Here is a 26,995-nt window from a genome sequence, read left to right as displayed (position 1 = left end):
CTGCTTACACTTCCGGAACATCTGAGATCACCCCAGTTTTTGGTGGGGTTCGTGTTGCTCAGTCTTTAGTTTTTTATGTTGTGTTTTGTGTACTATTGTTTGTCTGTTTGTCTTTTTCTTTTTTAGCCATGGCGTTGTCAGTTTATTTTCGACTTATGAGATTGAATGTCCCTCTGGTATCTTTCGCCTCTCTTTCAGTACTCCTCAGTCAAAAGTTCCGCCTAATGAAAATGCAGATTGTTTTTTGTTAACGATATTTCAATACATAATTTTTGGTTCACATGTATGTTTATTAACGTTAATGGAGACTTGTATACTCCCTTTTTTCTAATCATCTGAGTCTAAATTACTTTTAAGCTTACATAAACGATGCAAGCACTTGTAGTGTACTGCATTTTAAATCAAAATTTCTCCAATTTGTTGAAATAATAAATCGTGAATCAAGAAAGATTGCAAGCTAATACAATTACTTTCTATGTCTAATATTCTAAGTCGAGGTATAGATAACGAAATGAGCAAAACAAAAAGACTTGAACGGGAGGGATTGTTCTTGATTTTCATATGATGAAGACATAATCTTTCAATCAGTTTAATTGAGGTCTGGAGCTGGCATGTCAGTAACTGCTGGTAGTCCTTTGTTAATTTATGTATCATTGTCATTTTGCTTAGTTTCTGTTGTTACCTATTCTGATATCGGACTCGGACATCTTTTAAACTGAGTTTCACTGTGCGTATTGCTTTGTGTTTGGTTATTATACATTGGCTAGAGGTATAGGGAAGGGTTGAGATCTCACAGAACATATTTAACCACGACTTATTTTTGCGCCTGTCCCAAGTCAGGAGCATCTGGACTTTGTTAGTCTTGTATGTTTTTTAAATTTAGTTCATTTATATGTTTTGGAATTTAGTATGACGTACATTTTCACTGAACTAGTACACATTTTTTGTTAAGGGGCCAGCTGAAGCCCGCCTCCGGGTGCGGGATTTTCTCGCGGATGTTGAAGACCCATTGGTGGCCTCCGGCTGTTTTATTATCTTCGGTCTGGTTGTTTTCTCTTTGAAACATTCCCCATTTCCATTCTCAATTTCAAAGACATACTTATTATAGTCCACTACAAGATGGATGTGAAGTTAGCAGCCGGTTCGTTATTCGATATTCGATATTCAATATCCAACCGGCTGCTAGCAGTCGGTTCGATATTCAAATTTAGTTGAAACTCATAAAAAATATAATATTTGATAACATTAAAAGTATGATTTTTATAGTTGAAAGGAGTGAAAAGATACGTAGGAAATCGTTTTATGACCCCTTCAAGTTGTCTTAAACTAAACCCTTATCAATACTTATGTAATTTGCATATTTGTCTTTATGTAATATAGATTTTTATCAATAAAACGACATCAAAACTGTAATTTTATATCTAATATTTCTTAAAACAAAAACAAAAAACGATCACTCTAGAAAAAATTAGAAATATATATGGAAAGCACCCAAAAAAAGAAATACAAGATGAAAACCTACCTGAGACCGCTTAAATGACGGTGAGACCCCCTGTTCTTTCAATGTCCATAAAATTCGACGAATTCATAGACTCTGTATAAATAAAGATTGTATCAAAAGGATTTTACAGAATAATGTCATCTTCGATATCTACGGAGGGCTTAGATTGTCACTTTTCAGCTAAAAATTGTCAAAATTTCAGGACAAAGGGCACAGGGCAATGGTGAGAGCCCCCTGATCTCTCAATCTGCCTAATATTAAGTAGACAGATAGCAAATAGGTAGATACAAACGTGACTAAAAGGAATTTGGGTACACTTTTTGTCTTTTATGTTTACGGAGGGCCCAAAGTGCCAGTTGGATATTCAAAATATATAGCGAAAACCTACCTGAGAACACTTAAATGACGGTGAAACCCTCCTGTTCTTTCAATGTCCACAAAATTCGACGAATTCATAGACTCTGTATAAATAAAGATTGTATCAAAAGGATTTCTCAGAAAAATGTCATCTTCGATATTTACGGAGGGCTTAGATTGTCACTTTTCAGCTAAAAATTGTCAAAATGTCAGGACAAAGGGCACAGGGCAATGGTGAGAGCCCCCTGATCTCTCAATCTGCCTAATATTAAGTAGACAGTTAGTTAATAGATAGATACAAACGTGACTAAAAGGAATTTGGGTACACTTCCTGTCTTCTATGTGTACGGAGGGCCCAAAGTGCCAGTTGGATATTCAAAATATATAGCGAAAACCCTCTGTAGATATCGAAGATTACATTATTCTGGGAAATCCTTCTAATACAACCTTTACATATACAGAGTCTATGATTAAGTTGAATTTTATGGACATTGAAAGACCAGGGGGTCTCATCCTCATTCAAGCGGTCTCAGGTAGGTTTTCACTATATATTTTGAATATCCAACTGGCACTTTGGGCGCTCCGTAAACATAGAAGACAGAAAGTGTACCCAAATTCCTTTTAGTCACGTTTGTATCTACCTATTAACTAAATGTCTGCATAATATTAGAAAGATTGAAAGATCAGGGTGCTCTCGCCATTGCCCTGTGCCCTTTGTCCTAAAATTTTGACAATTTTTAGCTGAAAAGTGACAATCTAATAGATATAAGAATATGTGGTATGAGTGCCAATGAGACAACTCTCCATCCAAGTCAAAATTTATAAAAGTAAACCATTATAGGTCACAGTACGGTCTTCAACACGGAGCCTTGGCTCACACCGAACAGTAAGCTATAAAGGGCCCCAAAAATTACTAGTGTAAAACCATTCAAACGGGAAAACCAACGGTCTAATCTATATAAAAAACGAGAAACGAGAAACACTTTTGAACCACATCAACAAACGACAACTACTGAACATCAGATTCCTGACTTAGGACAGGTGCAAACAAATGCAGCGGGTTTAAACGTTTTAATGGTACCAAACCTTTACCCTTTTTCTGAAACAATAGTGTAACATCACAACATAGAAAGACACACTATAAAATATCAACTGAAATAGCTTAACTCAATCAAAGGACATATTAACACCATTGCACATACACTGAACAAATAAATTTGACCTATGACACAATGTAAATACAAAATAAATAAACTAAGGGAAGAATAATAAAAGTAACATGTTATATCGGTAAGAAATGTTAAACAATTCAAGAAAAACAATATACTCGAACAAAAATATCAGCCATTTGCAATAACTTTAAACACAGGTAAATGAAAATAATTTTGTTGTTAGGTATACGTGTACAGTACCAATAGAGAAAGGAAATATTTTTACAAAATAAATAATTTTGATGTTCATAGTTCATAAGCCCTCCGTAGATATCGAAGATTACATTATTCTGGGAAATCCTTCTAATACAACCTTTACATATACAGAGTCTATGATTAAGTTGAATTTTGTGGACATTGAAAGCCCAGGGGGGTCTCACCCTCATTTAAGCGGTCTCGGGTAGGTTTTCACTATATATTTCTTTTTTGGGCTTTCCATAAATATTTCTATTTATATTTCTAAATGTTTCTAGAGTTATAGGTTTTTCCTTTGGTGTTAAGAAATATCATATATAAAAGTACATATTTGAAGTTGTTTTATTGATAAAAATCTATATTACATAAAGACAAATATGCAACTTAGAAAAGGGTTTATATTCGAGGACAACGAGAATTTACGACAGCTTGAAGAGGTCATTAAACGATTTCCTACGTATCTTATCAGTCCTCTTAACTATGAAAATCGTGCTTTTAATGTTATCAAGTATTTATTTTTTTATGATTTTCAACTAAATTTTGAATATCCAACCGACTGCTAGCAGCCGGTTGGATATTGAATATCGAATATCGAATAACGAACCGGCTGCTAACTTCACATACATCACTACAAGTAGTAAACAAAAAATTGAAAAAAAAATCTGGGAAATTATGTACTCCCTGCTACACTAGTACGCACTTCAAGGTGCTAACGATATGAAAAATCATCTTGTAAAATTCTCCAATAAGAACTTTCCATACATATGTAGCAACATTCCGATGGCACACAATGGAGTATAGGTACACATGTGCTTTTATAAGGAGGTTATTACATACAAGGAAACTAGTAAATCAAGGACGGAATAGGTGAATGGTCAAATAACACATTAGGTTTTATGAATGGATATTTATTTAGAATATGTTTAAACCAAATTAAAGGTCGGATCTTTAATCACATGTTTCTAGTTCACATGTATGTTGCATTTCTTTAGCAACATATATATTTATGAAACTAATTAAAAGTAAGGGACTTATGCTTCCTTACTCGCCAAGCGCTATTTAAAGAGGTTCTTTGTGTTCTTTATAATGACTTGTCAACAATCACAAAGATATGAAAAATAAATTTGATCTATGACACAATGTAAATACAAAATTGATAAAACAAGGGGGTTAGATGTAAAACAATATCAGAAAGACAACCATAACCTTGGTTATATATACATATCTACTTCTAAAGACACAAATAAGGGAGGTATGCGGGTGGGAATACTTCACAAATTGTTTGATAAGAATATCACATACACGTGAACTCGTGCTGACAGCTAACCCCGCAAGATCATTGACCTATAAGAAAGATTTAATCAAATCATGCACAGGTCATTAGTGAAATTTCTCTACACGTGAAAACATGTTATCTAATTTCAACAATTTATCGTTTAATTAAGTATGACAAATCTGACCCATTGACCAGTACAGAGACATCATAAAATTACTGTATAAATAGCTCCCTCTCTTTATTTAAGTCTGAGCAAAAAACAATACAGAATTAATCTTCCCTGCTGCCTTAAATGATTTTATTCAGCTTTTCAATTAGCAAATAAAATTAGCTGTTTATAAAAGATATCAAGGACCCCTGAACCAACTGAATCCAAATTGTCCGATTTGTAACTCATGTTATTACTTCCGATCTGATAAAAAAAAAGTCCTTTGCTATTTTAACAAAATAAATCCAGGTCAGCAATCAGACTACTGCGAACGTCTAGTGTGTGTGTGTGAGTGGACATCAAATTTTACCCTTGTCCATCTGTACGTCTGTACGTCCAAAAATTAGTTTCCGTTTTCTAACTTTAGTTTGCCTTAACCGAACGTTCTCGAGTTATGCCCCTTTATAAATGGATAAATTGCTAAATTTGCCATTTCCGCTCTCTAACTTTAGTTTGCCTCAACCAAATGTTATAAAACTTATACACAATGATTATCACCACCAAACACAGATCAAGTTCGAATGCGGGTGGCATCGCTTTCGCCGTTCTTGAGTTATGTCCCTTTGAAATTTAAAAATTGCAGAATTTGCCGTATATTTACAAATGAGGGCACATGTGTCTCATGATCACATTTTCCTTAATTTTATTTGTTTGTTTATATTGTTCTTTGGTGTATTTTCGTTGTTTTATAGAATACACGATAGGAATTTGTACATCAGGTTAAAATTGATATGTTTTAATTGTAATACACGACCTTTTAAATTTTGGAATGAGTAAGCACTCAGTTACAGAAAGAATCTTACGTTGAAGAATGAACAAGTCAAAGAGCACGAAAATCGTAAAGCAAAATTTGATTTAATTCATTTATTTCAATATTTGAAGAGAACTTTGGGTCTGCCATAAAACAAACTTTAAAAGTAAGAAGATTCCAAGATAAATACAGATGAGAAATAAGGCTGCTGGGAACCTCTAGTGTGTGTGTTTTGTATTGTTACATAATTGTTAATATTGTTCTTTTATGTACTTTAATCATGCCAATGAGTATTCAATAGGAGTTTGTACTTTAGGTTAACATTGAAATGTTTTAACTGTAAGTCACGCATTTTTTATTCTGGAAGAAATTTAAGCATAAGAAATTAGCACTCAGTTACAGAAACATCTCATATAGAAGCATGAACTAGTCAAAGTATATAAATTAGTCTACTATAAAAAAAAAAGTAAGAAGATACAAAAAACGTTGGTACAACAAAATTAAGATGGCGTCTATAATACTTTTGAAGAGGTGACTTCAACTTGACCATTCCTTTATTTGTATGTTTTTCATTGAAATAAATTACTTCACAAATAATACATGATGGTCTTAAAGTATAGATTCTATGTACTGACGTTGTTTATCATCTTAATTACGTATTATAGTGTTCTTTTATTTGTACTTGTAAATTATTAACCTTTACTGTTTAGTCCATTTTTGGTAATATCCTTTTTGCGTGGCTCGGTACTTATACATCCCGCCATTGTGTTATTGTGCTGTGGTCATTTTTTTGTATTCTTGTCTTTCATTTTTGCTTATGTGCTTTGTCTATATGCCATTTTATTTTTCGTTGTTGACATATTTGTTTGTTTTTATAGTGATTAAGATTATAACACAATGTTGACTGCTGTACCCCTATTTTTGACATTTTTTCCTATTATGTCTGTTTGTTTTGTTCACACATTGTTGTCAATACTATGGAATTTGATACGACTGTCATACAAGTGAGAGGTTTAGCTAGCTATAAAACCAGGTTTAAATCACCATTTTCTACATAAGGAAATACCTGTACCAAGTCAGGAATATAACAATTGTTTTCCATTCGTTTGATGTCTTTGAGCTTTTGATTTTGCCATTTGATAAGGAACTTTCCGTGTTGAATTTTCGTTGGAGTTGTATTTTTGTTATTTTACTTTTTACTACAGTGTCCATACGACATTAGGAACATTTGGTTCAAAGCTTCCTAGTTTGCAGCAACAAATACTGTGTGGTTGATCATTAAAATGATAATTTTTATGGGAGTTCTACTACTAGTATCCCTGCTGCAATAATAAGAGAGAAAAGAAAACCATATGTAGATGTAAATTTTTAGTTCATAAATTAAGTAATTGCACTTAAACTAAGATTAAAATTCTCCCAAGGCAGAGCTTACCTTAGATGGCTTTGAATATTCTTCAAGGCAACTTTTTTCAATGCTCTCAATTTAGCTTTCCAAACTTTAAGTCTTGATCGTACCTGAGGAAAGTTATCTATTTTGTACCCATTGAATCAATGTCTTTCAACTGCATATATATATATATATATATATATATATATATATATAAGTCTAAAGATTTGCACAACGGTACTAATATATGATGGTGATATACGAAGATGATGTAATAAAATCGTGTTGACAAATATTTCGGCTAAACAAATAGCCTTCGTCAGTGTCAATAATTTTTACAATACATAAAACATACAATGAAAAAATATTTATATTTCACATTAAGATTGTTCTATGTAATAATCAGAAGTAAAAATACGTAAATTTGGTAAGTACCAACACAAAGATAAGGCCATCAACCATGGTATAAATCAATTTCTTTTATAAGATTGATTTAAATCAATAAAACATACATCTGTAACATGTTTGATTGATCTCACTAGTAATTTTTAATATTTTCTATATCAATTTCTACAGATTATGTCTTGTTATAAAATTATATGACATAAAATCTACTTTTAGGAAAAAATTTATATAAGTTGTTCAATATACTGAAAATTAAATCCAACTATCTAATAATGTAAAACGTTCAGATTGGAACATTTATATAATATGCTAATATATCACATACGAAGTTCTAGTCTATACGAGGGACAAAGCATCAGACCATTTGCAGAATAATTATGTGACTAAGTTACAGATCTTACATAAAGGGTTTTTAGGAGTACCAGAAGGCGGAGCAAACCCACGCCCAATAGTTGGTGTTGCTTCTATAAAACCATATTGCAGCTCTAAAGCTCTTTTCACATTAATGGTTTCAGTATAAAACACATCAACAGTGACATCCATATTTGCCAATACGGTGAATGCACCGTTACATTCTACTCTCAAACACAAATATGGATTATGAAAAATGTTTAACTCTGTCAAGTACTGTCGACAAAAATTGTTATGAGTTGATAATTTTGGCATCAGAATGATTGTCACATGATGTCGTTTATAGTGACAGAAAAAATCCGCAAAATATAAATTACACTGCGGATTAAACATCACCAAAGATTTGAGATACAATCTTATTGGTCCATAGTGAGAACATGGATTTGGCAAGTTAGTCGTAGTATCGATATATGAGCTGAAAAATAAACCAGGTAATCGACCATTCACAACGGAACCCTGTTCTCCGCCATTACTTTTCAAATACGGTCGCATTTCTCCATTTAGATAGTTCGAATTCAGTATAATTAGAAAATATTCCACTGATTTATTCCTATAGAAGTACTGTATAGGCCGCATGTTCGGGTAGACTTTTCTTGTTCCGAATGATATAGCAAGATCATACAATCGTTGTGTATCAACCAATGATAAAACTAAAATATAAAATGTTTTACTGAAATGAAGTAATTTAAAAGTAATAGTTTTCGTTAAGAGATTATTGTATTCGTCGTATTCACATTTAATTCCGGTAAAAAACAAATACAGTTGAAACCAAAAATGCATACTGTCAAATAGGATAGTTTTTTCTTTTTTCTTCATATCAATTCAGTTGAAGGGTAATGAACAGTGTATAAGTTTGATTATAATTAAAGGGGCATTTTCTGTCAAATTCATTTTTACCGATTTGACTTAAATTCTTAAATTGGATTTATAACATACTAAAACGTATACTAGTATCCAAATTACAAAAAGTCTAAAATAAGCAATAGACAATACATGGACTGGATAATATGTATCAGCATTTCGTTTGTTTTTTTTATGCATTGACGTCATATAATTAACCATCGAGATGACCTCCGAAGACTACCAATGGTAATACAACCCGAAATAAACATAAATATAAATATATATAGATAAGAACTACGTGTAATTGGATTTTTCTAGGTCGGTTTGATTTCATATCGTAGGTTAAAAAGTATGTTTATCATTATACCGGTATAATAATGATTTTTTTGTGGATCGAAACAGTCAACCAAATAGTTCATCCTTGTTTCACTTTTAATGTTGACATTCTTTTCCTTTTAATAGCTGAATTCATGCGTAACCCATCTCTAGCTAAGGGATTAAATGGAAAGTCACTTGAATACGGATTGAATGAAATCGAATTATTCACTTGTAGGTGAATAATTCATTAGTGATGTTTCATAGCTTATTTTGACAATATTAAACCAAACAGGCTGCTTAAATAATTATTATTTCACTATTTCCCATTCTTTAATGATTCAAAAATAAAATCATATTTCTATTTTTTTATATAGCTAATGCCACTTTGAAAATTTATTAGGCAGTGATCCATTAATTCAACTGGACAATCAAAATAAATATATATATTTGATATTTTGAACAAGTTATCGCGGATCACAGGTTTCCTTAGCTGGTTTCGAAGCCTTTTTGGGGGGTTATTTTGCTTTATTCGGCTTCAACAATAAATAAAAATGGAAACATAATAATGTTGGAGCGTTTCCGTTGTAATTAATTTGTATTGTATAGTATAGAGATTTTATTTTAAATACCTTGTATTTATATACCTATATGGAGTTATTTTCTTTCAGAACGATAGGTCATTCTTTCGAAGAATCAACCCGGACGATACTATGTTTCAATGAAATATGCTCTAAGGAATAAAATAATGACCTGTGTGAGGTCATTATTTTCCTTGAGAAAAATGCAAACTATAATTTACTTCAAAATTATATTCGTCTGATAGTTTCTGTTGCCGATTTGGGAATTTATTTTTTAAAGTTCAATCTATGATAGGTGTAAAAAAAAATCGTCTAATATGAAGTTTTGTTAATTTATCGCTACAATACAGAGACATTATCATATAAGCGAGATGAATTTTAATGTAAAACTTTCATGACACTTTAAAATAAAGCCAGATTTAACATATTCGTGTGTAAGTTTTGAAAATCTTATTGATTCACACTGAATAGGTTGATTGATTGATGGTTACTTAACGTCCAGTGGCAAATATTTCATGCATGTTCAGGACGATACACACTGAATAGGAAATCATACTGTGACCTACATGTATTGATATTCGTTTTCGTGTAACATGTACATGTATCACGATTTCGTGCCCCCTTCGTGTCAGTTCTTAACTTTACATTTATGTATACCTTTTACTCTATCAAATGATTAACTAATAAAATATTCTTATATTCTATTGAATAACATTCACGTACCTCACAATGAGGTCGGGTGGGGGGAGGGTATATAATTATATCCTGATTATCTGTTAAAAAAATGTATTGCTATTCAAAAGAAAATCATTCTGAATATTTCATTCGATTCAGTTAAAATTGTTGAAAAAATAATCACTTTTCCGCGATAAAATGTCATTACAAATAGACAAAAAAAAAACATAGCAACTCCCTCTCTATTTTTGACGGTATATAAGTCAGATAATGCATATTTTAAGGTTTTTCTTGTCGTAGAACACAACGAGGGGTGTCAGGATTGCCCAATCCTAACACCCCTCGGTGTGTTCTACGACAAGAAAAACCTTAAAATATGCATTATCTATAACATAACTTTTAACTTTTAAATTGTGTTATATGGTATTTACTCTTACTATACAAATAGAGGAGAAACTAAAAAAATTTGATTCATTTATAATAACTGTCTCTTTTGGTATAAACACCACATATATAGAAATTAAAAGATGTGGTATGAGTGCCAATGAGACAACTCTAAGTCAAAGTCACAATATGTAAAAAGTAAACAATTATAGATCAAAGTACGGCCTTCAACACGGAGCCTTGGCTCACACCGAACAAGAAGCTATAAAGTATCCCAAAATGACTAGTGTAAAACAATACAAACAGGAAAACCAACGGTCTAATCTTTATAAAAAAACGAGAAACGAGAAATACTTATAAACCACATCAACAAACGACAACCCCTGAACAACAGGTTCCTGACTTAGGACAGGTGCAAACAAATGCAGTGGGTTTAAACGTTTTAACAGGCACCAACCTTTACCCTCACAAGAAATAGTAGTGTAACATTACAACATAGAAAGACATATAATAAAATATCAATTGAAATGGCTTAACTCAATCAAAAAGACATATTAACAAAAACAAGTAAAAATACACTGAAGGAATAAATTTGATCTATGACACAATATAAATACAATATTAAATACAAAAAGGGGGGGGGGGAGATGTAAAACAATGTCAAAAAGACAACTCTAATCTTAGACAAAATTGCGTTAAATAAAATAACGTACACAGGTATTTAAATAAAATAATTTTGTTGTTAGGAGTACGGAAATATTTTTTACAAAATAAATAAATTTGTTGGTCATAGTACGAGAACAGAAGTGAAAATATATCGTCATACTAAATACTTATCAAAGGTGGTACATATTAAAACTGGTGAGACGAGATATAACACAAAATAGGTAAATACTGAATAATAAAAATGCATTACAAATTGTGTCAACAGGTCAAATTAACACGAAAGTACGATTTGAGAATACTCGCAGTTACTGAAACCTAGTTAAAAGCCAAAAACAATTGATAATAAAAAATCATGGATCAGAGACTAAAATCAACTAAAACATATCCCAGGGATATAGTGTTTCAACGCCAAGGACAGTCAAAGAAGACATGACTTGTGCAATGACAAAATAAAAGTATCGACAGGCAGTAATAAATATGTATAATGTTATATATAGATAAATCAAACTCTAAATAAAAAAGAACATCTCCTTTTATCCATTTTTATAAAGTTTCTGTGTTTTTTTTAATGAAGATTCAGTTTCGATAGAAAAAAAATATTGAAATTTAGAATTGCTATTACTACTATTTAGTTGGTTCATTCATTTCATTTTGTATTTTTCTCCTCTATGTCAGCCTTTACTTGACTTTTCAAATAGTCTTTGATATAACATAAAAATACGTACATGTTTTGAAACGTATCACATGGCTATGCGATACTGTACTTGCTACCCAAATGCTTCCTTCTATCTGCTGCTGTCGACATGTACACAAAATCTTACATTCAACTGAAGATGCAGATGGCAACTCAAAAGGAAACTTCATGTTAAAACACCGACCATTGATAATGTAACAGCGGAGCTGATATTTTACTTTGACAAAGACGATAAAATGTTTTTCGTCTTTGAATATGAGGTTAGCATATAATCTGTAAAGTGAAGGAGGTTGGCGATCAACAGTTACTGGCAAAATACCCTACAATCAAACAAAAAGCTATGATGTTTGTCTCAGAATCATGTCAGCACAGAAATGTCTCTCAATGAACCAGATTGAAAATAATATGAATACGAAGTAGTAGTATATATTCTTGCTTCTTTCCTGTAGACTGTTCTGTCCTAACACACTGTTTTTTCGTTTATTTTTTCTATTTTTTTGAACATCGGTAAACTATACTCACCATAATTTACTGCATGATGAAGTTCTTGAATTTTTTTGTCCTGCTATTTTTTAATTTATATTTTCATGGTCTACTTCTTAACTTAAGTTATTAAGTTGTATTGTACATTCGTACAAAATATAACATTTCTTATATGTATGCTTGTCAGATCTTATTTATGCTTGTCAGATCTTTTTTATAGGAAATTGGCTCCCTTCTCGTTCACTTTGCAGAACTTACCTATTGTATAATTGATATTGTTTTTCATCTGGAATATGAATGAAATAAATGCCACTGCGATATAAGTAAACAACAATCAATTAACCAATCAATAATATTTGCACCTGTTGTAATTTATTCAAACACCAATGCGAAAGTAGCTACCCTACGGCAAAAGCACAAAATCTAAAACCCGGAAGATCTAGTCAAATTAACAAAAACCTTTGTATAAAATTAAATCGGATTTCATCTTTCCATAGTATCTTCCTATATTTAAGACGTACAATACGTTTTTTTTTTTTTTTTTTGCGAACGAATTACTATATACTGGCTTTCAATACACTCGGCATCCGCAAATATCCTTTGTCTAAAAAAGGAACTTTTAATGTCTATTTCCTATACTAAAAATGAAAACATAAAGAAGAACAAGCTGTAGGAGTGCATTTCATGCCGACAAAAAGTACTTTCAATTGAAATTATACGTGCACTATTTTGTACGGCATGCATCCTTACTTAAAAGAAATGTAAAGATTTTCTATTTAAAAAAAAAAAAAACACGCACACTCCGAACGTCAACCCCGAACCCCTTCAATTCCCAGAAGGTTCCAACCCCAAAAAAAACATTTCAGTGAGCCCTGCTCTGATTTATTACCTTTCATTTGAGCCACGTCCGATACGTTTTTACTTCATTTCTAATATAATTATTCCACCATTTTCTACATAAGGAAATGCCTGTACCAAGTCAGGAATATGACAGTTGTTTTTCATTCGTTTGATGTGTTTGAGCTATTGATTTTGCCATTTAATAAAGGACCTTCCGTTTTGAATTTTCCTTGGAGTTCGGTATTTTTGATATTTTACTTTTTACTACTTTTATAATCATAGATAACAGCCGCTTGTTTTTGTCTTAATTATTACCAAGAGGTATAAAGAATACAATGTTTGCAGATTATATTACCTGAGTTGCTGTTGATGACAAGGGCAAATGTATGTCTTCTTCGAATTCTTTCAAGGGCACAGTTATTTGAATCCCTTCTGAATCTTAAAAAAATTCAATAGATTAATTTGATTATAACAAGTGTTTTGCTTGTATCCTTTTTTGTTTAGAACATTTGACCCTTTACTGATAAAATAAGCATAACAAATGCAAAGTAAAAGCTTTTTGTTCTAATCAAGGGGAATATACTTTAATACGTTGATATATAAATAAGATGTGGTATGATTGTCAATGAGACAATTCTCCAAAACAAATACGTTGATATGTTTGTTTTAAAGCACAACATTGGTTTATTACATTATATATAAAACTGCAATTTAAGTATCCAACAACTTCATGATATCATTTTCTTACTGAAGATGCATATAAACTGATAGAAGAATACGCATACACATTTAAAAATACCAACACCTTATAATGAATATCCCGATTTCCCGCTATGTTAATTATACGAAAGGAATGTTGAAAATATATTTGTTTTTACAAAATAGATACATACACTCAATTTCTTTATTTCCATAACATACTCCCATATCATATTGGCCTACACTTGAAATGACTGTTTTGAGTCCGTATATATACACAATGAAGTTATTCTTTAGATTAAAACTGTACAATGATATAGTTAATTCACTTTGACAACTTTGACGAGGGTTGATGAACATGTTCGTTGATGAAATATCGGATTTATCCACCAATACCATGAATATTACATCAAAACGAAAATAAATCGGACAAATTATTTTCAAATGAATTATACGATGATCCTTGTCCATGAGCTTTACAGACAATGATGTAACCTGGAAAATGAAATTACGCTGATCTTTATTAAATATGCATATAATGGCAAGTGACGAACACGTCAGCTGTGCACATCTAACTGAAATCACTGGCACCTGGAAAAGAAGGCAAACATATAAATAGTGACGTACACAATATTATATGTAGCAACAGCCAATACCATAAAATGAGCTGAAAGTAACTGATAAACCATTAAAAGACTAAAAATAGTATAAATAAAGTGAGCAACAATAAAAACCTTGAAAAATACAAATAGTCAACGAAATGTTCTGAATTACATGTTCAACTCACAGGACATGCACATATATGATCTAATCTGATAGAGTTTCAAAAGATTAAACAGCGGGATGAATACTTATAAGCAACATACGCAACACGACGGGTGCCACATGTGGAGCAGGATCTGCTTACCCTTCCGGAGCACCTGAGATCACCCCCAGTTTTTCGTGGGGTTCGTGTTGCTTAGTCTTTAGTTTTCTATGTTGTGTCATCTGTACTATTATTTGTCTGTTTGTCTTTTTATTTTTGGCCATGGCGTTGTCAGTTTGTTTTCGATCTATGAGTTTGACTGTCCCTCTGGTATCTATCGTCCCTCTTTTATACAGTGTAACTACATATAAATACATATAAAACACATTGCGTTTTATTTCAAAAGTGCAACATTCTACACAAAAACATGTCATAAACTCTCATCATACATCGACACAAAACCATTCAATCAAGCCCCATACGTTCCATTGCTCTGCTAAATTAATATTTTACGTTTGACCCAACGGATATATCATAAAAGCCTATTAGCAACTATAAGTCAGACAAGATGTATATGTCGTCAACTGACTAGTCTCTAACACAAAACCATTCAATCAAGCCCCATACGTTCCATTGCTCTGCTAAATTAATACTTTACGTTTGACCCAACGGATATATCATAAAAGCCTATTAGCAACTATAAGTCAGACAAGATGTATATGTCGTCAACTGACTAGTCTCTAATACAAACAAAGGTATGTAGACATCTTCATATACATTTAAAGCACATGTGACCCGGCGTTTTACTGCTAACATTCATACTAACCAAATAGATATCTTGTGTTTTTAGATAATTTTTCTAATTTTTTTAATTCATTTTGCCTATTATTTTCTTTTCTGTATATTTTAACATCCAATTATTCTCTATTCTTTATTTTTTTGTTCTATTTTTCTCTTTTTAAATGTTGTTTAGGCCTTTATTTTGCAGTTTTTGCCCATTATGCTTCATTTGTAAACCCCAACCAGACCCTCTTTTATTGAACATATGCTCTGCTGTTTTTTGCAAAACAAACAAAAAACTTAGGCTTCACATACTAGTATTGAATCTGATTTAACTGTACGTTGAAGAAAACTAAAGTGTTCATCAGAAACATCTGATGGTCAATCAGACACCTCAAATTTATTTCTTGCGTTTTATCTGAGAAAAAATCATGGTTCGTAGCCATGCATTATAATTGTCAGTCCTTTTATATAATTTTTGGGTCACCTTCTCCATGATCAAAATGCGGAATCGGTATCATAACATTACAGCAAATATTGGCCTCTTCCAAAATTAGGTTCAATCTCTAAAGCATGTGATCTGTTTGTGTCTCTGTAACTTTAGTTGTGTTTTTGTACCTTTAGTTGCATTTTTTGCTGAGTTTGAATTTTTGTTCTTTGGAACAAAGAAAACATAAAATAGATGTTCAATAACGTTCGTCCCCTTTGTTTTACAGCAAATTACATGATCTGTGCATTTATGTAAGTACAATGTATTATTAATTTTAGTTTCAAATTCTTTTATGTTTATGAGTTAATGTGGTTCAACACAGTTAAATAGAATATAACCGGAAAACTGTTCACATTAATAATATTTGATAAATGAACAGGGAATGAAAACTGTTCACTTAGATCATAAAGGGGTAATACATACGATTTATCTGTCTTTATTTGATTTATTCTTATCAAACAAAGGATCTTTGTATTATTGATAATCCCATTTCAAGGAATTTGCAAAATAATTCTTAAAACTTTCAGTATTTCTGTTAAATCACTGGTCATTTTCAGGGATTATATATAATCACTAATGATTTTAGTGATCATGCAAAATCCCTGAAAAATCAATGATTCTACATAATCCCTAATTATGCAATTTAGTGGTAAAAAGAAACGATACAAGACAAGCATTTTCCAAATACAAATGTATAACGAAATTTGATACAAATTAAAAAATATGGGCAATTGGTCTAATTTACAAAGGGTTGCTATCTCACCAAAATCACTGGATTAAAGAAAAAAAAAGTTTTTTGCATGTTCTTTTTTAGAATAAGTTAGTTCACGAAAAATTTCAAAATTCGAAATTGAAACTAGCGATTTCCAATACTAAATTATCATCTGCAAGTGTCGGTTTTTTTGTCATCATACCCGCCAAAAATATGTGTCTCCTTTGTTTTTCTGTATTTTCGCACTTTCCGACTTGGTCAGATCTTCTTAATTTTTCTAGGGTTTTTTAACAGTTTTTCATATTTATTACAAAATCATGTATCATTATTATGCAACTTAGTTATAGAGCATTTACGTCCACGTATTTTGATACTTTTTAACTTGAAACACTGTATAGGTTGCGCTTTGCAAATATAGCTAATTCACAAACCACACCTCTTTTGGGGATTTACTTAATATTCATGGATAATGTATTTTGTTTACCTACTTGTTCCCAGATAATATCTCCATGTTCATCTCATAGGGACACAACTTGGGATTTTGACCTGTTTAAATACAGGTGGATAACGGTCAGATTGGTTCATCAGGAAGACTCGAAGTAAAGGGCGGGGTAGTACAGAATTTTCATATCAGTTAAAACTATTAGAATAAAAATAAGATTAAAATTTTGTACGCCAGGAGCGGGTTTCGTCTACAAAAGACTCATCAGTGACGCTCGAATAAAAAAAATAAAAAAAGGCAAAATCAAGTACGAAGTTGAAGTTTAAGGCATATGAATGTAAAGAATATACCAAACAAGCGTATGTTTTGACCTTTGCAAAATATAAAAGTGCGTATTAACTTTCCAATCCAAGATATAATCTTTCACAAAACCTCATAGTAATAGTGGTGCAGTTTTAGCCGTTAAAGGAGTACCTATCGGAATTTGCTTTGTCTATATTTACAAAAGTGCAACTTATAAATATATTGATGGATAAAGTAAAGAACCATGCGAGAGAATGGGTAAACAATAAAAAATAAGACCTTTTATAAAAATAAGCAGACGTGGTATAATTGCCAATGGGACAACTATTCACCAAAGTTAAAACAAAGTGGATGTTAGCAATTATAGGCAACCGTACGGCCTTCAACAATGAGAAAACCCATACTTTATATTCGGCTATAAAAGGCCCCGACATGAAAAATGTGAAACAATTCAATTGAGAAGAAAAATTTATAACAAAACACATTACGAAAATAAATGTGACAAAAATGAACTAACGACAACCTTTCTATATTTTATCTATTTTTTATTAGATAGTGTGTCGATTATCACCAAGGCTCCCAATGCCTATATGTTTAGACATATCACTTTTTTCTATGCAACACATAATTGTGCAAGCTCAAAAAGGCTTCTCACAATATTATATTTATATTTCTGAGAATATATTTTGACAGTTTCATAAAATAGTTAGAAATTGACAGTACACATGGAAAGCTAACATATTCCCTTCCCGACTCATAAGGAGATGCCAGAGAATCATTTATTTTTCGTCAACTTTTCCGTGAAATACGACAATACTATCATTCACCTATTCAATGGTACCAATCTGAGCAAGTTTGCATAATTCATTTTAATTCAAAAGAGAATAATTGAAATGTTTTATATTTTAAGAACAGTTTAAAGAAATATAAAAAATGCAACATCTTATTCAACGTTTCATTGTCGCATCTTTAAACAATAAACAAGAAGATTGTCCCAAAACACTTATACATTGTAGTTCATCTTTTCATTGTTTTATATTCGATATCCACATCATCTTACACAGTTATCGGCAACCTATAGCTAACCGAAGCAATACAAAATATTATGAGAATATATATCGTTATAATGTTTGAGTGTTGAATCGATTACATCTTCGTTTAAAGTTCGACAGTCAACGGTCATTGATGCCTTGAGGGCACAGTTTTACTTACCTCTTAAACTAAGTCTGAATGGTATGTGTAACTTTCAGTAAACAACATTTGATTTTTTCGTGATTTTACTAGATTTCAACCTTTCCTTTTACGAACCCTAAGCATTTGACAGTCTAAAAGATAACGCATAAATTATATGTACATTTACTATGTTACATGTTACATTTATACTTACAATTTGACCTATATCTTCTTTTACAGCAGCCATTTTGTAAACAAAAATATGTTGAAAATAATACAAAGTACAAATGCAAAAAAGTCATAAACTGTAAATACAAAACCAGATATGTGATAATAGATTTAAAGTTCCCTGGATAAAGGTAAGTTTAAATGCGTCTCACGTCTTTGAGAGTGTATAATCGGATATTGCGTCATTTATATTTAACATGTTTAGCAACAATTACTGCATTGAGAAAAAAATAGACCACACAATATACCTATTGATATGAAACGATGTGTGAATTTCAAGTATTGGCGTGTAATGTTATGTTGTTCTTTGTTTAAAGAATATATTACATATTTTATATGTTTTAAATGAAAAAATCTCTATAATAATAAGGTTAGAAAGCAACCAATTATTATATTGTCTCAAGAAATGAACAATATCTAAAACTAATAACATGACAGTTAACCTTTTGCAACACTTTATCTACAAAAAATGTTGTCGCAGTATAAATGCTATGTTTGTCAAGATTTGTAAATACAGGTTGTTCACAATCCACAATCGTTTTTGAGAAACCATATGCATGAAACATTTTGTTTTGGTCACTGCAATTTTCGTACTTTATTTGGTCTCTTAACTCTTTGGGTTAGAGCGTTACTGCCGAGTCTTGTAGACGAAACGCGCGTCTGGCGTAAAGAATTTTAAGCCTGGTATCTATTTTAGATTTATTTATGTACATATTGTTGTAATATGATGCTTTTTAACCTCGCCTATGTTCATCTAACTGATTCCGGTCAGGCACATTGCCAGTTGCTCTCTTCTTTCATGTATTTCTGTTGTTTGTAAATTCGTGTTGAAGGCCGATCTTATTTAGTTCCTGTTATATGTAATCAGACCTTATTAAAATTTGTTCCATTAATGTCAATATTAATATCTTAATAAAATACATGGACATGTGTATTTTGGTGAAAAGTGTTTTTTTACTTCAAAAGTATTTTTGTTATTGTCTCATTGATTTATTAAAGGCAACACTTAGTTTACTGATCTTTTGATCTCTAAAATACAATAAGAATATTAAAGTTTAAAAAAAAACCTAATGGAATCGTAAGAACTGCAAAGGAGTGAAACATGATGCCAAATAAAGTAAGAAGTTGAAGAGCACTGAAGACCCAAACTAAAACTCCGAAGGTTTTGCTAAATGCAGCTAAGGTAATCAATTCCTGGGGTAGAAAATCCTTGTTAATTCGAAACATTCAAAGTTTTGTAAACAGTTAATTATAATTATGACCATTTCAATGATAATTCATGTCAACACAGATGTGTTGACTTCTGGGCGTGTGATAAAACATACACTTAAAATAAGTACAAAGAGGATCTTACCATTGTAATTACTATATGAAAGATAACTGAAATAAAAGAACAAACAAATCAATAGACAATTATAACCATATTAAAGGATGCTCATAGTTAATGAAATAAAGCCTAAAGTACTTAATCTGGTAATAGAAAATCATGTCGACTTATGCTCTATTCTTCCAAAAAAAGTTTTAATGAATCTCTTCTGGTTCATAGTTTTCCGCCGTTTTTCTTGATCATAAAATACAAAAAATTTTGATTAATTTATCTTCCATTTATACATCATATTGAAATACAATCCTTTTAATGTATCATTTTGAAGACATGCATCATGTTGACTTTTTCTTAAAGTTTTGTATTAAGTTTGAAAATACAAATGCATGCCATCATGTATTTATGCAATGCATAAACTATGTTTCAATAAACTTCTTCAAAAACCTGAGAAAATAACAGATTTCCCCCCCCCCCCCCCCATTTTTCCATCTTAAAAGAACTGACCTAATGGCGGTTTTTGATTATTAATGTAGTATATTAGTATCAGTTAAACATGATTTAAATACTAGTACTATGACTTTTGACATTATGTACTTTTAATATTGATATATTAATTTTTTTTAATAACCTAAGTACCGATATCTAATTGCACATGTACCAGTTTAGGATTTAGTTTCCAGAAATTGTCTTTCTCGTATGTCGTATTCGGTATTTCGGAATCGTTCAAGATATGATACCGAATTTTTTGTTTTTTTTATATTCTATGTAATTGTTAGATGTTACTTTAATGAACATTATTTATTTATCTTGAAATAATATTAAGGTAAACTTGACAAGGAAATAAGTCCGTAGTATAATAAAAAAAAGTTGTAAACAAGACAAATGAATGGATATAGGATTCTTTTTATTTTCATCAAAACACGTAACAATATAAACACCTGCTTATTTGAAATTATACGCAGTATATATTTCTCTTAAAATCAATATCGCCTGAATTAATATACAGCGCAATATATTATATGTTTAAATACAAGAAAACAATGCCGATGAAATGGATAACATCAACGATCTTTTATATTGAAACATAAGACAGTCGTTAATATCTTCCAATCTTAAAGTCATCTTTGAGTAAGAGAATTATCATAGCGCAATATATTATTATGAAGTGTTTATGTGCCGTGTTTCTTTCAAACAAAGATATGAACGGACGATGACCTTTCCCCAGCTGATTTAAGATTTAATGTGTGTTAGAAGCATCTCCGCGCTATTAATCAAACCTGGTATGTAAACAGACCCAGAACGACTGATGAAGTAATTTAAGATAATAATTATAATAATAATAATAATAATAATATTAATAATAATAATAATAATAATAATTATAATCCAATGGAAAAAATAAAAATAAATACAAAATTAAAAAATATTTAATATATTTACATAACAACTTAAAAACAAAATAAATAAAATACAAATATAAAAAATATAAAAATTTGCGTTACGGGCAACATGCTTATGATTGATATGTATTTAAAAAATAAATAAAATACATATCTCAATAAAGAAATTAAATTCACAATATTCGAGCATCTATCGCTGCAACTGCAATAGACGATAGAGTGTAGATGTATTACTGTGACTTCAAATAACTTAGACCATAAGCAGAAAGTTATGAGCCGCTGGAGTATACATCTAACAGAAACATAACTCGTAGAGTATTAAAGGAAACCTCAAACAATGTGAACTTAATAGCAAAGAGAGCCTTTAATAGAGAGTATTGACAAGAGCTTGAAGCATAATTCGAAGAACACATGTTACTTCGAAATATTATACCTCTCTACGCGTGACATGTTGAGCGCTGGCCCATCCCATGCCAAAAATATGTAACTCAAGTATATTTAATACCTACTCTAAAATTATATACCTGCATGTTGAGCGCTAGCCCAGCCCATGCTTAGAGGGTATGGGCTCACTTTGCAACCTGAGACGGATAACCTCGAGTGAAAAAACCATTTGCACACTAAAACATGTATCCAAAAGAACTGTCAAATGGACAAACAAATGATTCGTTCACCCGACGAGAGGGCTGCCTAGTTACCCGTTTTATTCAGGGCTGCTTGAGAACTCAGGCAATAATTTTGTGACAAGTAAAGAATGGGTAACATCCATTATTACATTGCCCAAACGAAATGTGTTACACATGCTGCCCTTGTAACGCATTGAGTATCCCCAAAATTATTCCGAGATAGTGATTGTGCCATATTGGTTATGTGTACTGTAACACACCTTCGTTCTAAAAATAATTAGTGCTTAGTGATACAAATAAAATAAAAATAGAAATTGATTATATAAGAAAATACTTAACATAGTAATTAATTATAAATAGCCATCTACTAACTTAGTAAAGAAATAATGAAAATAACAGATCTGTCTGCTGCGAAACTTATGAATAATAATTTTTTTTTAACATTTTCAACAGATCTTGATCATATTGATGCCTTTTAACTTCCAATTATTAATATAGCGGGTGTATCCGTCAGATGTCCGACGCATCCCAGTTTGAATTATGTGATTTGGATACCATTAGGTGTATCTTTGAATTAAATATAAATAGCGCTCTGTGTAAAGCTTAATGCTACTGTAACCAATGTGTCACATATTTATACAACTGATCGTATAGACAAATATGATTTATAATAAGTTGATTAATAATTACTCTGTGACAAAAACAAAATGACAGTTTCTAAGATGCCTGTTAACGTAAATTAATTTGACAGTCAGCATTGACAGTTAATTACGTTAGTTTTGTCTGTATCTTCGGAATAACGCAGGTATCCGAAAAAATCCCGATTAAAGTAACAAATGGCAGCTGCAAGGAATTAAACACTTACATAAACTTTAATTAATGAACATTAATACACATTTGTAGTTCAATATAATATACAATTGATAATAAACGTAAAACCATAAAGGATCAGAGAGTAAACTTCATATAATGTAAAATCTTTTAATATATTACATGTTTATTAGTAAATTAATTCGGTTGGCAGAAATTCTTGGCTACATACAATATACAAGAATTATAACTAATGTAGAAAAATATATGGCTATTCCAAGTTACAGATCGTACAAGAAGGATTTTTAGGAATACCAGACTTGGGAGCATTTGTTTTTGTTTTTTCTATATACCCATACTGCAACTCTAAAGCTCTTTTCACATTAATGGTTTCAGTATAAAAAACTTCAACAGTCACATCCATATTTGCCATTACGGTGAGAGCACCATAACAATCTACTCTTAAACACAAATATGGATTATGAAAAATGTTTAATTCTTTCAAAAACTGTCGACAAAATTCGTTATCCATGGAGAACTTTGGAACCACAATGATTGTCACATGGTGTCGTTTATCATGACAATAAAAATCGGCAAAATATAAATTACACTCAGGATTGAACATTTCCAAACATTGGATATATAATCGAATAGGCCCAAAGTAAGAATATGGATCTGGCATATTCGTCGTAGTATCAATATAGGTACTGAAAAATAAACCAAACAACCTTCCATTAACTACAGAACCCTGTTCTCCACCATTACTTTTCAAATACGGTCGCATTTCTCCTTTCAGTTGTTTCATTATCATATCAAAATACTCCTTTGATTTATTCCTATAAAAGTATTGAATAGGTTGCATGTTCGGAGTAACTTTTCTTGTCCCAAATGCTATAGCAAGATTATACAATCGGTACGTATCCAGCAGTGATAAAACTGAAAAAAAATATGTTTTTACTGGAATTCTATTACTAAGCATAATAGTTTTCAGGAGCTGACTGTATCATATATTTCCTACAAATCGTTAATGTATCAAAATGGAGAAAAAACCTTAAACCTTAAACATATAGTTACCTAAAGGCTTGTTAGCCTTATTTTTTCATATCAGACTAGTCCTATCGTGTTCTGTATTTGGTAATATCATGTCCAGTTCTTCTAGTACCAAATTTTGATTCTGGTATCTATGATGAGTTTATTTATACGCATTTGAGTTGCTTTTGAATATTTTGTTTTGCTCTGTGTTGAAGGCCTCACTGTAACTTTGAGATGCAATACAAGCAATTTTAAAAAGCGCTGTTCCTTTGCTTTTGAGTGTTTTGTGCCGTGCATGTACGGATTTTGTGTCATGGATTGATACCCCATATCCTTTATTTTTCTATTTAAATCTTGAAACTTATATAAAATAAATATGACAATAATTAACAAAACTGAACATTATGGTACATTCATAATCATTGTTGTTAATATACAGAGGAGTTTTCTGTTTGCGGCTGTATATCCAACTGCTTTTTTGACGTATCTCATTTTCAAGTTTTATTATTTTCATTTAATATCAAGTGACTTACATGTTTTAAAGTGTATGACCTTACTATGTGCTTCAGAAGTTGCTATCCAAACGTTCCCATATATCCGCTTCCGGCGACATGCACACAAAACCTTACATGCAACTGACGATGCAGATGGCAACTCAAAAGGAAAGGCCATGTTAACACACCGACCATTGATAATGTAACATCGGATCTGGTTCTTTACTTTGATAAATACGATAAAATCCTTATCAGGTAGGAACATACGATTTACATCTAGTCTGTAAAGTGATGGAGGTTCTCGATGAACAGTTACTGGCAACACACCCTACAATCAAACAAAATGTTATGTTGCTAGTCTTTTACCAGTAGTTCTGTAGTCTTGATTTTTTTGCCTACCTTTTTGTACTAGTTTTCTACTTATCACTTTATTTGTTTATCTAATTATCTTGATGAGCTTCTTTTATCTGCTATTTATAATTAGGTGATTTGTTAGGATGTGCTCCGAAAACAGCAACTACTTCATCAAGGTAAAAGGAAAAACCATTAAAATTGATACTACAGAAGTTTAACAGTCAACATTACCAATTTGTTGACTGTCTGTCAACCTACGAGAGACATGTTTACATAGTTTTAGATCTTAAGTCAATAGATTTTTTGTCTGATATATAAATTTACAGATTATGTTATTTTCCAAACTATGACAATCTGACTGGAGTCTGGATTCGCAGAGAAGATGATTCAATCTTAGCAGCAGACGCTTATCCTGTCGACGCACCAGACCCTCTCTGTTTATATTTCAATCGATAGCATCGGAATTTGTCTATATCAAATGAATTTGAGAGTTATAAACATCGGTAGACTACTGTTATCTGTTATCTTGAACCATGTAATTATTTTGTTTTATTAATGTCGAACAACCTATTACATTTCTTATATATAAACTGCAAAAAAGACTTGCGAAAACGTTTGCACTAACTGTGAGTTTTCATTGGATCATATTTAAAATTTTTGATTCTTATGAAATTGTGCATCTTTAAAGTACATGTATGTCTACATAAAAAAATGTTTAAGGTGGGTATCATATTTATTCAGACTTATTTTTTAACAAGGTTTTGATGATAATTGTATTTAACTGAAATGCAGCTATTTTGTTTTCTCTGTTTAGCCGTTTCCTTGCCGAAAATCGTAGTCCTATCCGTTGTAACCAGGATTCTTCCATTGTAAACGACTACACAGAGGCGTTATTCTATATGATTTATATATGATAATGTATGGTGTATATCTACCCAATGTTCTAATATATAATACGAGAAAAATATTTGTTTTTAATATTACTTCTGTAGCTGTTGATGACAAAGGTAAGAGCATGTCTCCATCACATTCTTCCAAAGAAACATTTACTTGAATCTCTTCAGAGCCTGTTAAGATACAAATGATTTAATATGACACAAATAAGCTCGTTCTCAGCAACATTTTCAATTTTGTTAACAAAGTCTGCATGTTATATAAAAAGTGCAAGTTCCTCTTGATGTGCCTTCTAATATTAAACTGATTTCTGACGTTGTAAACATTGCGCATTGGTCAATAAAAAATGTAGTACTTCTATTTTATAAACTTTTTTTCTGATTTAATTTTTTTCATTTTTGTATCATTTAATCTTATCAAGTTCTTTGGAAAAAAAAATGTGGCTTTCATTTTCAATGTATCATTAGATAAATGATACGTTTTGTTTTCAAGCAGAACACCTTACCTTATTAAGAAATAGTTCAGTAAAATAGTTTCAATCAATACTATGATATTTAAAAAAAAAAAGGGTTCTTTAATGATATACTAAAATCTAAATATGATTTTCTCATAAATGCTTTTCCAGAGGTTTTACTATAACGTAAGAAAAAAAAAGGGAGACACAAATCTAATATTCATTACATACATTACATTGACTACCGTTGAAATAATGTTTTTTGTTTAATGATTCATATATAAAGTTAGTTTTGGTTATAATGCTACTTTGTTTTAGAAAACTTATATTTTTCTGAGGGATAATTATAAATTAAAATATAGCCACTTTGGTCTTGTCAAGGGAAATATACATTGAAACGTTGAAACTGATATCAAATGTTTGAAGCACGACGCTGTTTATTAACGACATTCGTAATTCCAGTATATTCAACAAGATCAAAAATACATATAAATAGATCGAAAATAAATTAAACTATAAACAGCTAGTAATAACAAATATCAACATTTGTCAACACTGATTATGCGAAGGAAATGTTAAAAAGATTTTATTTAATTTAAAGGTGATTAGACATACGTACACTTGATTTCTTTATTTCCATGACACACTACCCTGTTATATAGTCCCATGCTTGCAAAGATCGTCTTGAGTCCGTAAACATACACAATAAAGTCATTCTTTTGATTAAAACTGGTGTTCATTGAAATAGTGAATTCACCCCGGTTGCATTTAATAAAAATGTTAGTTGATAACGAATCGGATTTATCCTCTATTACAATAAATATAATATCAAAAACAAAACAGATAGGATAA

At 31.2% G+C, this 26,995-nt stretch overlaps 2 protein-coding genes across 5 annotated transcripts in view; both read right to left on the bottom strand.

Annotated features, from left to right (window-relative positions):
* The window catches only part of LOC127725722 (uncharacterized), a 51,421-nt gene extending 24,538 nt beyond the window's left edge, over positions 1-26,883 (bottom strand). The window contains exons 1-3 of the mRNA XM_052232908.1: positions 26,763-26,883; positions 25,780-25,862; positions 24,572-24,769 (exon numbers count right to left, since the gene is read on the bottom strand). Of these exons, the coding sequence (XP_052088868.1) occupies positions 24,572-24,769; positions 25,780-25,862; positions 26,763-26,883 (402 nt within the window). The remainder of the gene's footprint in view (positions 1-24,571; positions 24,770-25,779; positions 25,863-26,762) is intronic.
* LOC127725719 (phytanoyl-CoA hydroxylase interacting protein-like) lies at positions 7,239-18,979 on the bottom strand. Of its 4 annotated transcripts, none has more exons than XM_052232899.1 (5): positions 18,742-18,920; positions 14,077-14,473; positions 13,539-13,621; positions 11,892-12,180; positions 7,239-8,352 (listed from the first exon to the last, which is right to left on the bottom strand). In XM_052232899.1, exons 1-5 carry the CDS (start codon positions 18,772-18,774, stop codon positions 7,667-7,669), a joined length of 1,488 nt encoding a protein of 495 aa, XP_052088859.1. In that variant the 5' UTR covers positions 18,775-18,920; the 3' UTR covers positions 7,239-7,666. The 4 variants fall into 4 exon arrangements, with proteins under 4 accessions (XP_052088859.1, XP_052088860.1, XP_052088861.1 ...); XM_052232900.1 differs by having other exon boundaries at positions 14,077-14,377; XM_052232902.1 differs by lacking the exon at positions 7,239-8,352 and adding an exon at positions 8,363-9,034 and having other exon boundaries at positions 18,742-18,979.
* Positions 26,884-26,995: the final 112 nt, after the last annotated feature.

This window comes from Mytilus californianus, unplaced genomic scaffold (genome assembly GCF_021869535.1).
Source record: "Mytilus californianus isolate M0D057914Y unplaced genomic scaffold, xbMytCali1.0.p SCAF_15, whole genome shotgun sequence".
Classification (NCBI taxonomy): domain Eukaryota; kingdom Metazoa; phylum Mollusca; class Bivalvia; order Mytilida; family Mytilidae; genus Mytilus; species Mytilus californianus.
Note: the sequence above shows the minus strand (reverse complement) of the source record. Positions and strands in the feature narration are given on the sequence as shown.

What these genes read in the sequence shown, in the direction of transcription:
- LOC127725719 (XM_052232899.1), bottom strand. Translation starts at nt 18,774, where the DNA reads ATGGCTGCTGTAAAAGAAGATATAGGTCAAATT. An exon ending in TGGAAATAAAGAAATTGAGT is followed by an intron (nt 13,622 to 14,076) that starts GTATGTATCTAT and finishes AATTTTTTTAAG; the next exon opens with ATTCAGAAGGGATTCAAATA. An exon ending in TGTGATACGTTTCAAAACAT is followed by an intron (nt 8,353 to 11,891) that starts GTACGTATTTTT and finishes TTTATATTTTAG; the next exon opens with TTTTATCATTGGTTGATACA.